The following is a 17,031-nucleotide window of genomic DNA, read 5'->3' on the forward strand; positions in this document are numbered from 1 at the left end:
CGTGCTGTGAAAACCCAAAGCACATGGAGAGTCCTCATGTAGGCGGGTAACTCCCTCTGAGCGCCCAGTCTCATCCACTGGTAGCATGGGTAAGCCATTGTGGAGGTGCAGCCAGCACATCATAAAATGTCTCCAACTGTATACTACCTAACTAAAACCACGGGAGTTCCCAAGGAACATCACCTAGTTGAGCCACGTCACCCCACTGAAGGGTGAAAGATAATAATAAATTATTGTTTTGAGCCACTCAATTTGAAAAGTTTTCAATTAGAAAAAGTTTTCATGCCTCAGATAAACCTCATTGGCAGGATACTGCCACTGCGCAAAGCTTGAGCCACTCATTTTGAAAGTGGTTTCTTGTGCAACAACAGAAAACTGGAACAGTTGCTGAAAGCATTGCACAGATAAGAGCTCTCTACTACCTTTTTACTTAAAAAATACCACTAGTGTTTTTAGCAGGGGGTCTGATTAGTAGCATGTATGCCAGGGATTTGAGGGAGGCATCTCTTTCCATTTCCCAGACCTGCTGTTAACCCTTTCTTTTCCAAAGTTTTCCTTATTAATTGGAGGCTTATTTTTAGGAAGGCACACATGATTTATTTTGGTGAACAAAGTCCCAATAGCTAGTGAAGTTGAATACCCCCTTCCTTAGATCTTAACATTTTATTTTTACCTTATTCTGTGCATAATCCTGTCACAGAGGTGATATACATTTGACTTTGTAGCTCAGATCATTGATCCTGTGGTTGAATATAGAAACATCTGTGTCTAGACACATTTTCAGTTACTTGGTAACTGCCCACTGAACACAGTACTCAAAGAAATGTAGGGAGGAGGCATATAAATTAAGCTCTTAACATGTAATTGTTAGTTCAGACAGAGAAAAAAAAACCTCCTCAAAACTGTCTACCTTAAGTCATTACAATGCACAGTAAACACTATGGAACAGGTGTCCTTTGCCTGATGACACACCAGACAGCAAGCACGTTCACTTACCTTAACAGAGCAGGGCACAGTACGATTCAGTGAGAGTGACAAAACCCACGGCTCCCACCCACTGCACTGATTACAATCTGGGGTGGGCTGATGCAGCTTAAGAAGAAACTCGCCACTATGCATGAAATGTTCATTCAACTCTTACTGGGTGGAAGGTCTGAGCACTGTGGCAGGGGGATGGAGGAGAATGGGAACAGCAGGCAACCGAGGGGAAAAAGGTCCTAATTTTAACCAGGTCCACCCCCTTTCCCACAACTCTGTAAGGCTCCTCCAGACTCCAAGTGGTGAATCAAACAGTTCCTTCCACCCGTATTCCCTTTACTCCTAGAGAGAGTCAGAATAAATAAAATGTTCTCCATCTTTATAACCATGGTGATATTTTAACATTACTCACAGATTGGCATGCCTGTCAAATGATGCATTCAACTCTGTCCACGATACTGATGTCCACTGCCCACAGCACCCCATCAAGCAGCCTCTGGCCCCTCTCGCAGAGCCACTTTCCCTTGTGTTATCCTAGAGCTATCCTAAAGGACTTCTTCCCACCTCCGGACTTCACCTAAAATCCCTCTTCCAGAATGTCGCTCCTCTATCCCTCTTCTCCTCCCACCTATGTGTCCAGGTTCAGCTCACAAGTCACCTTCCCCTAAGACGCATTTCCAGACTTTCCTCCCAATAACTAGAATGAACCCTTCTGTCCATGCCTCTGCTGGACTCTGTGCACACTTCAACTCTTAAATATGTGAATAAGTGCCATCTCTCTGCACCCTCTTACCCCCATCTACCCCAGAGATTGTAAACCACTTAAAGGGCAAGTTTTGCCCTCAAATGTCTCTCTGTTCTCATTCCTAGTATGATATTTTATACATAGTAGCCTTTCAAAAAAATGAATGAGTGAATGATTTATAAAACCTTTGGGATCTGTTAAAGGAGTATTTTGAAAAGTAAGAATGCATGTGTGAGGAAGGATAATCAAGGTATTATTTAAAATGTTCAACACAATATTTAACTATTTCATAATTTAAAAGGAACAAGTCCTTCTGATGAGTTTTCATTAGTGTCAGTTTTTGTACAAAGGACAAGGACATTGCTATTTGCCTCATAATTGAGCTTGTTATTAGCAAAATAATAGAAACAATATTGACCTTGTATCACCCGAATTTTGAAGGGTATGTGAATATATTTCAATGGGATTTGGCAAAGACACTGTAAACAGACAAATTATTATTTTATTCTAATATTTTATAATTTTATATCCAAACAATTCTATGTATATAAACTCAGTAGTCCTTTGAAATACAAAACTACAAAAATCTGTGCCATAAATCATCACAGCAGATGGCAGCCCAAAGTCATTTACATTAGATTAGGAATGCATGACAATGTTATAAAATAGTTCATGTTCTTATTTATGTTTAGCTGATACTAATAATTAAATTTCAGTTTCTTTCCTACAGTAGACACAATTTGGGTGGCAAGGCTAGTATGCATATATGGAAAATGGAACTGAGAGGAGAGAGAAAAATATTTTAATAATATTTACCACAGATAATCCACCAAGTTGCTAATCATGCCACAAAGAGTTGGTATTGCCTGTAAATAAATGACTAAGTGCTCCAGGAATTTTACAGTCTCTCAAAGCCAGAAATCCTTCAGAGCATGGAGGGAGCTGAGTCATTTAAAGTGGTGCAGTTTTATATGACATATAAGAGCTGGATTCAAACAAAGAAGTGCTGGTGAGGATGAGGAGAAGAGGAAACTCTGGTACTCTGTTGGTGGGAACGCAAACTGGTGAAGCCACTGTAGAAAACATTATGGAATTTCCTCAAAAAACTAAAAGTGGAACTGCCTTTTGATCCAGTGATCCCACTGCTGGGATTATACCCTAAGAATCCTTAAATGCCAATCCAAAAGAACCTATGCACCCCAATGTTCATAGCAGTGTTATTTACAACAGCCCTGTGCCGGAAACAGCGTAAGTGCCCACCAGTAAGTGAGTGTATCAGAAAACTGTGGTACATTTACACGATGGAATACCATGCAGCAGAAAGAGAGAAGGAACTCCTATCCTTCACAACAGCTTTGATGGATCCAGAGAGCATTATGCTAAGTGAAATATGCCAGGTGGCGAAAAACAAATACCATATGATCTCACCTATAAGTGGAACCTAATAAACAAAACAAACAAATTAGCAAAATAGAACCAGAGGCATGGAAACAAGGAACATACTGACAGTGACCACAGGGGAGAGGGGAAGGGGGTAACAGGGGAAAGAAGGGGAAGGCTAAAGAAACATGTATAAAGGACCCATATACAGGGACAACAGGGTGGGGATTGACTGTGGGAGTTGGGGTAGGGAGTGGGAAGGTAGGAGAGAACAGTAGGGGAAAAATAGGGACAACTGTAATAGAATAACAATTAAAAAAATTGTTCCAACATGCTGAATTCCAACATGCTATTTCAATTACTAACTGGTTGACAAGATAACGTTCTGATACTTCTGAGCCAGTTTTCTGGGACAGTATTTTTAAAGCCCTCTCACTATAACACCACTAAATTCTGAATAAATTGCAATTAAAATCCCAAATTTTTAGTATGATGTTTCACTCACAGGAAAGTAGAAAAAAAAGTCCCCCATTGCCTACTGCTACCGCTACTACTACTACAACTAATAAAAATAACAATAATAATAAAGGGGCCGTCAGCAGAAACTGAGTGGTGAATAGTTAGTGATTGTGAAGGCAGTGGTAAATGTTAGTGCGCAGGCAGGAGAATGGGAGGCTGTGGCCCACACAAGGGTGGACACTGGGCTTGAGACTTTCAAAATGAGCCAAAAGGGGTTACACCCCTAGTGAAGGGTTGAGCTCCACAAAACTGTTACAAAGCAAAGGAAGTTTATCAGAAACTCAATTTGTTTTGATAAAAGTTCTAGGTAAAAAGATTAATAAGAACAATGACAATAACATTAATAGTCTCCCACCATCAAAAACATCCTTCCAATTGGGTAGGAAATAAGGTTGAAGGCTAAAGACCTAAAAATATAGCTTAGGAGAAAAAAAAAAGCCCTGGCCAGTATGGCTCAGTGGATTGGTGCCAGCCTGCAAACCAAAGGGTTGCTGGTTGGATTCCCAGTCAGGGCACATGCCTGGGTTGTGGGCTGGGTCCCCAGTGGGAAGTGTGTGAGACGCAACCACACATTGATACTTCTCTCCCTCTCTCTTTCTTCCTCCCTTCTCCTCTCTCTAAAAATAAATATATAAAATCTTAAAAAAAATAAAAATAACACAACAAAATAAATTTGAAGTCATAGACAATGTACACACACATGCACATTTTTAATGCCTGAGGGAAGTTAGAAGTTCCTTTAAAGCAAGAACAAACTCTGGAGTCAAATGATTAGGATTCAAATTCTTACCTGCTATTTTCCTCCTGTGTGATTATAAGTGAATTTTTAAAAACTTCTGTTTCCTTTAGTTTCATCATCCGTGAAATGGAACAATGATATAATCTGCTTCATGGGATATTGTGAGGATTGAATAAATTAACATATCCAAAACACTTAGACCCTACATGGCAAATTATGTGTTCACTGGTAACATTACCATTACCACTCAATTCTACCTTGTACCAGAGACCAAGATAGCATCGTGACGCGGATTCTGGCCAGCAGGATCCGTTGTGGTTGCTATATTCAAATACACATACATACAGACTACAGAAATCTTGTGGAGAAAAAGGGGCTGCGTGGCCGCTCTCCAAGTTAAAGAGAGGGCCCCTGACCCCCGCCTGGACAGGCTTTTATTGTTTTTCTGGGCACAGTACATCGAGGGCGATCCTCATTTACTATGCACAGGTTCACCACAGGTGATTACCTTTTAAGGAGGACAAAAGATAGGACACTGCTAATTACTTCAAAGAGAAGGATGTTACAGCTCAAGGGGGAAGTTGCTCACACTCCATACTTGGGTGGTTTAGCACAGACTTTAGGAAGATGAAGATACTCAGTAAGCATTTGCTGCCTCAATTCAGGGTGAGGGAGTTTCAGCAAGAGCAAGTGTCATAGCAGTCTGGGTACAATGCAGGCCTGATTTCCCACTGGAGAACTTATCCATGGACGTGGGTCCTGCCCGCCAACCTCGCTCCCCACTGGCTTTTCCGAGTGGGGGCTGAGCCACATTGCCCATGCTTGGAACGGTTCCCCAGAGCATCGTAGGACAAGAAAAGGTGTGCCACTATTCACATGTGGTGACATTCACAAATACATATATACTACATACATATACACATACATACACACATACATACAGGAACATAAATGCATTTATTGTTCATCACTTCAAAATAAAATTAAACTTAGTTAATTCCTTCCTTTCTCTTTCTGCTTTTGAACTAAAATAGACTCTTGATCTATTAAACTTCCTTACTATTGTAGCTACATAGAAAGGCACAATTACACAAACGGACTTCATATACTTTCAAAATCTAAGACTCAATGTTTACTCCTCAACACCCCTAACCACAATGTAACGTTGCCTCATTAGGAGTAGATTACTTAACTTCTGAAATTTCTTTCCACACCATAAATTAGTGTATTCATATAAGACTATTAAGGTATCCCTAGAAACATATACCCAGAAATATTAAAGATCACATTCTTCAGAATTTAGAAATGAAATAAAATAAGAGTACTATTCACAGACAAATAATTATAGTGTCTCATGAACTAAGGTCTGTAATTAATCCACATTTGTACTATAAAATTGAAGACATTTTAATGAGGCCATAAAAATAAAATAAAGTCACAGAAATAACAAAAAACATTTTATGACAGTTTATTCTAATCAAAATTACACTGATGAAGTGATCTAACAAATTCCTAGGGAAACACCTCTGCCGCATGTATAATGCAACTTCATTATATTGAGTATCACTGATGTTAATTACATGACTATTACTATTTTAAAAAAGACTTTCGAGATTTTCATCCTTAATTAGAATATTCAGTTTAAGACTATTGACCTATATTATTCATATATACCCTGATCAAGTTCTGGAATTAATGGGTAATTTTTGTACTTGGGATGTCTCTTCAAGCTTTATTCCTTAGGGCTTATTGTAAGACCAGACCTTTTGAAGCCCCTTAAAATTATTAAGAGATTGGAAAACATTGGTAAAATTATGTCCATATTAACAGTCTGACACACATTGAGCCGTTCCCCCATAAATAACTAAAAAAACAAAAAAGTAAAATATAAACCAAAATACAATTTCTAATATCAACAAATACAAATGCTAGTTATCAGAGTGGACATGGCATTTGAATCTCATTGGCTATCCTAGTCAAGACAGGACTTTCTGAATAGAATGATGTTAGTATTAACCCTTCCCTACTTTCAAACTACTGCACACAGTACAAACATTTTGAAAAGATAGAGGTTTTTTAACTTCTCTATCTTTGCACATTACTTTTGCACTAATATGCACATATGCATATTAGTTATGTGCATTTATCCATCTTAGTCAGATCAGCTTTAAAAATGAAAATGTATTAATAACACAATTACAGGTTGATTAGAAGAGGGTCTAATAAAAAAAGCTAATCTCAAAAGACTTAAAAAGCAAACTGAGAAATCAATGCATACATTCAGTAAAAGAAAGTATAATAAATAGAAATTAATCATTTGAAAAATAGTTATCTTTCCTATATTTAAGTTATTGAAGAAAAAAAGCAGTTGGAGCTAAAGTCATTTATGTTAGTTTCTTTACAAATCAACTTATAATTTATTGTTTGTGCCCATATTTATTCTAAATATTTTTCTATCAATAGTTTAAACTAAATAAGAATATACCCAAAATTGTGCAGGTCAGGTAATCTTGAAACAGAAATAGATTATTCAGATAATTAAAAGATGAAAAGTGGCAACATTTACCATTTGCTTCCTCTTGTGTTTTAGGTTGATGATTTATTTGCATTTCTGCAAAAATAAAAGTGAACTGCAGTTATTAAGAGATCTGTTTGATGACATTATACGTTGAAGAAACAGAAGTGTTAAGTTTAACACTTTAACAGCAAATCCTTACATTGACTTTTTAACTTACAGTAGGGCATATAATATTGCAAAAACACATCTTCACATATGTTTTTATTTTCACTGTGAGAAACAGCTATAAATCTGATGCAAAGGGTAAACTATCAAAGAGGACATTCTGGGGGCAACAGGGGGTTGTCCCATGACTTCCAGTTTATCAAAATCATCTTGTACTTTGTTGAACTGAAGGTTTTCATTAATCCTCACCTTGAAGATAAAGTTCAATTTCTGAATGAATTATGCCTTGAGACATAAAGGGAAGCCATCTGAGGAAATTAAAAAAGAGAGAAAGAAGAAAAAAGAGAGAAAATTTTAGTTTTTCTTGATTTTTTACAATAAGCCTGATACTGCATTGATCTTGAACATTAAAAGGTTACTATAAAATAGGTTTAAGTCAAACATGATCCAATCTACTATGTGACCCAATCATCATTGAGGTAAGAATGATATCACAACTGTGGCTTGGAGAATAAAATGCATTAATCGCTAAATCTGCTAAGCATCTACCTCTCCAGATCTACCAATCCTCAATCACGAACACTTGTAAATGCAACTGTAGGTCCATTGGAGCACCCTCCCCACACCAAGTTGTAACAAAAGCAGGTGCAGGTCTAAGACTTTGAGCCTGATAGCTGGGCGAGGTTCAAACTGCGGCCTGCACACTGGTTTGGAGAAAATTTGGCACAGAAAAATAAGTACCACCATTTTAATACATCCCCAGTCTTTAACACATCCTGTATGTTTAACACATCCTATGTCTTGCTTTCTCATAGCTTTCTTTAATATTTTTTCTTTAGTGTCTCCAAAAAGAATATTACCTTAAAATTTGGTGAAAATATTACCACTTCAGAAAATGTACTTACAGTGGGTAATAGCTAATTCCAGTAGTTTCCCTCTAAACCAGCCCTCTAAACTTGTGTGTTAGAATTCCTTATTGCATAAAAAGCCAACACTGAACTCAGAAAACCAATGTTACCACTTACTGGCTTTGAGATATTACCCTCTTGCTGAATTCAACTGTCTTACAGAGCTGTGTGAAGCTGAAATGAATAGTCAGGTAAAAATATTTTATGTACTACTAAGTGGTACCTAAATGTTACTATTTTACCACAATAACCACAATTATTATTCAAATTATTCCATGTTCAAATATACTTCCATTCCTTCCATCCTTCCATCTATTCACTAATAGAAATTCACATTTCTATTCATTTAGAAAGTGCCTTTTGTATGCCAGGCACTTCATTAAGTGCTGGAGATACAAGAACAAGAGAGACAACAACCTGTGCTAAAGATCTTTCAGTGTAAAAGAATCAATGTGTAAAGTATAAATTCACAAAGTGTTTTAGGTGATGTAAAAAATACTTGCAGACATTATAGGAGAGAAGGAGACTGACTAAATCTGAATGGCAAGAATGGGGAAGTACAAAGGAATAAAGAACAAATAAATTTCAACACAGATATGATACCTGAGCTGCAGGTTGGACAGTAAGTAGATGACAGGCAAATAAGAGGCCATAAAGCACAGGTGTCAAACACAAGGCCCGCGGACCAAATCCAGCCCTCCACCTCGTTTCTACCTGGCAGCAGTGCCAAGTTCTCATTTAACTGTTAAGGAGTAGTTACATTTATACAGTCCTAAAATTACATTCAGCCCTTTGAAGGCAACTGCGAGGCTGATGTGGCCCCCGGTGAAAATGAGTTTACCATAAAGGGTACCACAGGGAGAGAAAATAGCATCGGAAATGGTACAGAGATAAGATTTCATGTGGCTGAAGAACAGGAGGCTGCTGGGAAAGACTCGGGAGGTGGGGAGTAGGGCAATGTGGTGGTTACTGAAGGGGGTATCGCTGGACCCGAGAAGGCCACAGTATTTAGAGGCTGAGCTGTGGGGCTCTGTCCACCACACTGGCCTTGGAATCACCAGATGATGCTACGGGTGCGGTACAAAGGTGAAGTGTGAGCTCAGACGGATCTACTGAGCTGTGAGCACTGCTGTCCACTTTTCAAAAGCGCGGAGAGATCCAATTTCCTTCTGACCAGTTAATCTCATAGTGTTTTTTCTGTTCTTTCTTTGGAATCTAATAACACATATAGTTTATTTTGTGCACTTATTTAGCCTCAATTATGCAAACTTGCTATTTTTGGTTTATGTGTTCCATCTTTGCAGCTAGATTGATATCTCCATTATTTCCTTTATATGCTAGAACAAAGGAGGTCAGCTTTATGTTTAATAACATAGTCTGTGGATTTGATGTGGAGTAAGACTTCCTGGCCCCCAAATTAATTTTTGTTCTGTGTACTTGACCTCTCTAAGCATTGATTTCCTCATCTGTAAATTATAGATAATAATAGTACCTGTATAATAGGGAGACAGTATTAAGTATATATCAATTTATCCTGGTTTCTGACATATGAGAAATGGTCAATAAATGCCAGTTGCTACTGCATTATCTCATTGCCAAACACAGTAACTTGTACACAGTTGGTGTTGTAGCAAATATATTTTGGGTGATTTCCATCTCCTATCCACCTTTTTAGCTGTGCCATAAAGAGGATGGCTTTGGAAAGTAAGGTTTGTACCAGAGGACCTGCCTCTCATCCCAGCTGATTGGAGGAGAGATGGACAACTGACACAGGTTTAGTCAGTCAGATGTTCTCTCTTAGTATTTTGACCTAAGAGATACAGAAACAGTGATCAGATGGCACTGCCCATGGAGACTTCCCAGTACTTGTACTGTTAAGGCCAGTTGGTACTTTGGAACTCAAAGATAGCTGCAAGCCAAAGATGCCAAAGATATGGGAGAGGAGAGCCTTCCAAAGGACGCTGGTCTACAGAGAGAAGAATGAACATTTTTAATGAAGAGATGCAGTGAAAAACCAAAGAGAATGACTGGCTCTCTGATGACTGTCTAGTTTATAATATCTAGCTTTATTTATTAAAGTGGGGTTCCATGACAGCCACCTTCCCAGTTGCTCCTTCTGACATTAGCTTTAGTGAATGCCTCATCCTTGCAACCAAACCAAGGTTTATTGACTAACTGATTGAAATAAAATGATAAAATAAAATAAAATAAAAATAAACCTCCAGTTTTATCTTTTGTTTAGTCCATTTATGAAAAGTCTTTTCTATGATTCCCCTTTTTTCAAAAGATACTGGACTAAAGTAATGTCACACCCCACAAAGACTTGTGAGTACTGGATACCTATGAAAAATAATTCCTTCTAGGATGCTCTAGGTTCAGATTTCTTAAACACTTGAAGTCATCAAGACTATGAACTCTTCAGTGGCCATAATGTGTAAGGAATTTTTAAAAAGTAGTTTTGTATTACCATCAGGTCTTTACGCATGAACCATTTCTAATGAATAGAACTAATAAAATTTTATTAGTTGCTTTAGATGAGAGATTTTTGCAGATATATTTTCTTTTGCATACATGCCTCTATCTACTTGCCTAGGTATGTGTCCACATCTGTCCTTTAATTTCTATTCCAGATGTGCTGCAAAAGAAATGGAGAGAGCCAGCCAAGTCTAGTTGTTCAGGATTGTGAGTCATGTTTCTGCATCAGGACACAAAAATTCCTTCAAAGCCACTAAACTGATGGGAGTATTGGAGCAGAATGGCTTGAGAGGAGCATGGTGATGTTAAATAAATGGAAGAGAAAGCAGGCAGAAGGAGCTTGCTTGCCCAAGAACGCCATATATTTTATGCAGCCACCAGCAAAAGCATGCTTAGACAGCCCCAGATCATCCCAAGGTCTTGGCTAAGGAGAAACACAAATACAGGAAAAACAAACAAACATTTTTTTCCTAGACTTTTAAGATTAAAGCAGACAACCATGGAATATATTTGAGTGATCTTGCTCTAAAATATGTGGGTTGTTTGGGTGGGAATAAAGCATAAAAAGTCACTATAGATTAGATTTTGTCTGAGATAAATTTTAGATAATGGCAACTACCCACTCGCATTGAATATGGAAGAATAAATACTAAATGTAGGTAAGAAGGTTCTATGTCCCCTTCCCCATCCCAGAAAATGAGCAAGACTCATCCCTGCGCCTCATTCTGTCACCTTCCACCATCACTACTTGTCACTCTTATACCAAGGAATGGCTCAAACAGACAAAGAGGAGCACAGAAATCTGCAGCAGCACAAATACATATTCAGAATAGCAAGGAATGATTAAGTGGCCTCTTTCAGGAAAAAAATACCAGTAAAGTTAAATGATTGCTCACTGTCCCATGATAATTTTTATTATTCTCTTTTCTCTATAAAAATAGTATTTTACCTTTCTGCATTTTATCAAAATTTGAACATCATATCTTATCTATGTTATTCACCATTGCCCTCTATTTACCTTAAAAAGAAAATAAAACCATTTGTATATACACTGAATTATTTTGAAAATAAACATATATAAACAACTTTTTTATTATTGTTCAGTTTACATAAACAACTTTTAATGACATATCTGAGGATGATATAGATGGAATTCATGTAAAGATGAGACGACCTCTAAGGCAGGGGTGTCAAACTCATTTTCACCGGGGGCCACACCAGCCTTGCAGTTGCCTTCAAAGGGCTGAAATAACTTTAGGACTGTATAAACGTAACTATTCCTTAACTGTTAAAGAGTTGAAACTACATTTGGTCCTTTGAAGGCAACTGTTAGGGTAGCCCCTAACCATGTAGCCCCTGGTAAAAATGAGTTTGACACCCCGGCTCTAAGGTTTCTTCTATCTTGGCATTCCACTGTGTTTTTTATTATTCCCTCCCTCTCTTCCACTCTCTCCTTCCCTTCCTCCCTTCATTCCTTCTCTTAAATACTGGCCAAGTCCCTACTTGATGCAAGAAACCATGCTGGACAAAAAAGAAATGTGTGAGACCCTACCCTCAAGAAGCTTATCATCTTGTTCACACGACAAGTCCACAAATGATGGCAGTGGATGATGTTGCACAGTAAATACTGAGAGGGGTCTAAGTTCAGCACCGGAGTTTTTAAAGAGAGTAAAGATAAGTTCACTTCTGGTTGGGCAGCAGAGGAGGTTTAGGACATGGATAGCATTTTATCCAGGGCCTTGAAGGATAAAGATTTCATTAAGCAGAAAAAAAGAATAAAATGAGCTAAGACATGTGAGTTAAGAGAGTATTAATGTCCCTGGAGAAAATCTAGCAAAGGGAGCAAAATGTACTTTATTGGGGAAAATTGGAAGAGAAGTCTATAAAGAATGATGGGGAGGCAGAAGAGTAAAATTAATTTTAACCTGACCCTACCAACTAACACCTCCACCCATAGCTGGAGCGGGTGTAACAGTTCCTTTGTCAACTGTAGTTATGCAAAGAAAGGTGCTGTTTAAACAGGGCTGCCCCTCTTTTTTTTCCTGATCCTCTCCAAAAAATAATATATTCAGTCCTGATCTTTCTACAACTTAGTTTATGATTAATTCACAAATTCACCCATTTAGCACACACTTCCAAAGGACCTATTATGTTCTGCAGTAGGTTTGTCCCAACACTGAGGTCTTTGATTATTACATTTGTGTGTGATTTTCTTGGAATAACCACCAAAGCTGGCATAATACAGTTAGAAAAGGAAAATGCTGTAAACAATAATGAGGGAATGGTGAAGAGGTAATTATCACCCTTGCTTCTATTTAAGAATTTCTTGCATTACTCTGGCCAGGATGGCTCAGCTGGTTGGGTGTCATTCCACAAACCAGAACATTGGCAGCTCAATCCCCGGTCAGGCAGGTTCCATCCCAGTCAGGGAGCATACAAAAGGCCACGAATCCATGTTTCTCTGTCACACTGATGTTCCTCTACCTCTCCTCCCTCCCTTCCCCTCTTACTAAAATAAAAAATAAAAATAAAATTTATTTAAAAGGAAAAAGAAATGTATTGCATCAAGATGCAGCCTTGTTGGTGCTTGAAGCACCAGAGATGGAACTGTAGCCAATTTCTTTAACATTTAACACTCACGAACAACAGAGATACTATCATTTCATTCAATTAATCAAACACATTTTTTACAACAGATAAAAAAAGAAAGAAAGAAAACACACCCTTCTCTGCCAGTGAAGGCAGAGAAGCCCTGTTTTTGGTGATGGACTAGTCGCTTCAGTTTTTCAAGACTGAGTTACCTTGAGACGCATAAACCATGTTTCACTTAAACATATGTACCAGGGGGATACTGGACTTTTTTAACACTCTTGTGCTAATTCTAGGAATTACTCTTTCATATAGTAATACTTGAAAATATACATTAAGTGATAGTTCTCTTTATACATGTCTTGAGGAGAATCAGACATGTAGATTCCATAGTCTGGTTCCAAATACTTTATTTAATATGATTTCCCTTAGGCTTGATTTATATAAGCCCTTTGATTTAGTTGAATATACATCTTATTTCATCCTACTTTATCTCAGGAAACATGGTAGGGACTGAAAGTAAAAATATAAAATACCGGCCTGGCCTTGAGGAAAGTCTTGTGAGAGTTGGGAGAGGTAACACAGACATAAACAAGGAAATGTAACTGAATATAGTAAGTGCTGAGTTAACATCTGTGCTTTGGTAAAGGTATACAGGGACGTGAAGTTCGCTCACAGTGAGGCTTCAGGAAAGACTCCCTCGCAGAGGTAACACTTTTGTTAATTACCTAGTAAATACACCAGTGAGAGCTACTAGACTTCAAGCTCCAAGGGAGGGTCAGGAGTTGGGTGAACTCAGATGGAAAAGCACCAGCTAAGAACTGCTCAGAAGGTTGACCAGGAGCAGAGGAGACCCGTGTCAGCCAGACTGCTGGTCGACTGTGGCCCCCGTGTGTGCTCAGGCTGGCTTTAGCTGCAATGATTTCCACAGGGTGCATTCCCAAGGGTGTGAAGAAGGCCTTCTTACCCTCCTCTGCTCAAATGCCTGCCTCACATGCCTGCAGGGCTGGCAATTATTTTAATGGAGCAACAGACTCTTTTTTGAACTATTAGTAGGATGACATTGAGGATTATAAAAGGGTAAACAGTGGACCTAGAATGGAGGAGGATTCCACTTATGAAAAATATCCAGGACTTGTTGATATTCTATTCTATCCGTAGAATAGACAGACCTTTATAAGTCTTCTTTTCTTCCATTTTTACACAAAGGAAATGATCTCAACCTTTCTAAAAAAAAATCTAAAGAATCCTGAATAAAAACGAGGCTGGAACACTTTAAAAGCATTCTCTGCAATGTCAGCTCTAAGGAACACTGTGCAGCATCTTGTCCTTATTCCTCAGGGTAACGTGCCTCAGGGTTACCCTGGCTATCTGACTGTGATTTGGTTCTGAGGGGACAAAGCTGGTCATGCTGTTCTGCTTGACAAGTTAGACAGCTTTTAAAAATATCATTTGTTTGTATTTCACTTTTCAATTCTTGTATCCATAAATCTGTTTCTATTTAGAATTTCCCTGGGAGGCCTTTATTTCCAATAACCTGCTCCCAGGAGCTCGTATCAACATCATTGTCCAACCCAGTCAGGAGTAATGGAAGGCCGCTCTGAGAGGTTCCCTGTCCTCAGGCTGAGGAACTTGACTATAACCTCTGCCGATCTAAACCTGCCTAGCTCAAGTGGGTTAACAAATATATTCAAAATGACAGTTTGTATTAAAAATTAGATACTAACTTCTTTTTAACGATTTCATTGTTAAAGGTCTACACACGTGTGTGTACACAAGAGTACAAGTTTGGTGACATACAGGATAGTCTAGAGATCTCCAATTTAATGTTAAGAAACCTTGCAGTGGAGAGCTCCCTGTGGGATCCACTCAAATAGTGGATTAAACAGTGTCCCCCCAAATTCATGTCATTTCAGAACCTCAGAAGCTAACCTTATTTGGACACAGGTGCTTTGCAGATATAATTAATTAAGATGAGGTCATGCTGGAGTGGGGTAAGCTCTGGTCTAACAGCTTACAAGTGACAGGGTAACACATACACAAGGAAAAGCAGCCATGTGGCAACAAAGGCAGAGACTGAAGCAATGCAGCTGCAAACCAGAGGCCACCAAGGATTGTAGGCAGGCACCCAACCACCAGGAGCCCAGAAGGATCCAAGGAAGATCATGTCCCGGACTCAGAGGGAGCATGGCCCTGCTGATACCTGGATTTCAGGCTGTTGGCCTCCAGAACTGTGAGAGAATACATTTCTGTTTTTTTAAGCCACCAAGTCTGTAGAGCAGCCATAGGAAACTAATACAGATAATGAAGAATATTCATTTCAATTTGTAATGCAATGTTTGCCTGATTCAAATACAAACTTTGCTTGGTCCAAAGATCACATACCCAAACTGTACGTGCAAATGATAGAAATTCAGTGACATATGCTCTATCAGTGTTAAATGTACAAAAGACAGAAAAATAAAATCTTCAGGTATAGAAAGAAAATAAAACCATGAGGATCTGGGTATTCAATGGAAGAGGGGGAAAGAAAAGAGAGGCAAATCCTTGCAAGAAGCATCTGTGATGCACAAAAGCACTCTCTTCCTGAAGCTGTGCTTTGTATTTCAGCTGAGAATTTCTTCCCCCTTTAACTGAGAAAAGAAAGAAACGAACACTCAGTAGTCTTTCTCTCTGCCTTAATTCAGCTGCAGTCTAAATTATTGAACCATGAGGAAGCATCAAGGAGTATGACTGAGATTTTCTTTCCTTTTCCCCTCTGTGATGTATAAACCCAAGCACTGCTGCGACCGGCACCCCAGAACTTGTTACTCATAGTGAGTGTGCCCGGCACCCACCCTGGCTGGCTCCCCTACCAGGTCTGAGAGGAGACTAGGAAGTCCAGAAAGAGGTCTGCCCAGCTTGTGCGTGCAGCCGCGGGTCTCCTTTCCTTCACGGCAGCCTTCTAGACTGGCACCTGCCTTACAATACCTTGTCCCTGACCTTTCACATGCAGAGAGAAGGTTCTGATAGCACGGAAGTAATTATGAAAGGCTTTAGAGCGGTCTTTTTCAGTTGGAGAAAAGAACCCGCTGGGCTTGAGTTCTATTGCTGGCACCACTACCCTTAATGTTTCTTTAAAAATGAAGGGAGCAGTATCTGCCTCATCTCTGTATCTACAGAGAATAAGAAAGGATTTTTGCAACTTAGTTTCTTCAAACCGGTATTGTGTGAATGAGTGAAGGCTACCATTTCTTCAGGACCCAATACAATGTACAGTGCATATCTATTAAATTAGTTTTGGTAGCTTAAATATTTTGTAATTAAAATTTTTTCAGCTACCATCCATTGAAACTGAAATTAAGCTACCTCTTATGTCTCTTCCTTCCAGACCAGATCATATTGGCAGAGTAGAGACAAACTAAACTGATGCAGGAGGTGATAAGTGAGGCAGTGGGGCAATGGTGGTGAAGGCAGCACCCAGGGTGCAGTATACACCTGTAGGCATGCACAGAGGGATAAATAAATCTAAATTACCCCCATGAGATTCCACATCTAAAAGAAACCAACTCAATTTATGTGACAAAGTACATCAAAACCTAAGAACCTGAGAATAAATCCCTAGATGAGTCACTCCATAGCTCTTCCAATGTGGGGAATAAAATACAGGTGCCCCTCAGCTCCCAAAATGCCCCTGAGCTGTTATGTGGGAGCCGGGGTAAGTCAGTGAGGCCCAATTTCTTCAGCTTTACTTGTCACTGAGCATATGGGGTGTCTGTTATGCTAAGTTCTGAGTATGCACTGGGCGAAGAGAGGAATTGTTTCTCGCTGGGCCAATGAGCTCAGAGCAGCAGAATTTGAATGGAAATTTAAAGGATGGACGGGATTATTACAGGGAGAGTGGAGTAAGGAAAAGCATTCCTAAGTGGAAAGTATCACATTGCAAGGGACAGAAGCAAAACAAACAAAACTTGTTCAGGTAATAGTAAGTGGTTTAATTCCACTAAGATCTTGCAAAAGGACAATTTTAAAACAA

General features: G+C 38.9%; 1 protein-coding gene and 1 pseudogene across 1 annotated transcript in view; both read right to left on the reverse strand.

Annotated features, from left to right (window-relative positions):
* RP1 (RP1 axonemal microtubule associated) overlaps positions 1-17,031 on the reverse strand; it is a 293,397-nt gene that overhangs the window by 107,947 nt on the left and 168,419 nt on the right. Inside the window, exons 23-24 of the mRNA XM_024572510.3 lie at positions 7,294-7,352; positions 6,928-6,972 (exon numbers count right to left, since the gene is read on the reverse strand). Of these exons, the coding sequence (XP_024428278.3) occupies positions 6,928-6,972; positions 7,294-7,352 (104 nt within the window). The remainder of the gene's footprint in view (positions 1-6,927; positions 6,973-7,293; positions 7,353-17,031) is intronic.
* Positions 202-330, reverse strand: LOC139441129 (U4 spliceosomal RNA; annotated as a pseudogene).

This window comes from Desmodus rotundus, chromosome 8 (genome assembly GCF_022682495.2).
Source record: "Desmodus rotundus isolate HL8 chromosome 8, HLdesRot8A.1, whole genome shotgun sequence".
In the NCBI taxonomy this organism is placed as follows: Eukaryota; Metazoa; Chordata; class Mammalia; order Chiroptera; family Phyllostomidae; genus Desmodus; species Desmodus rotundus.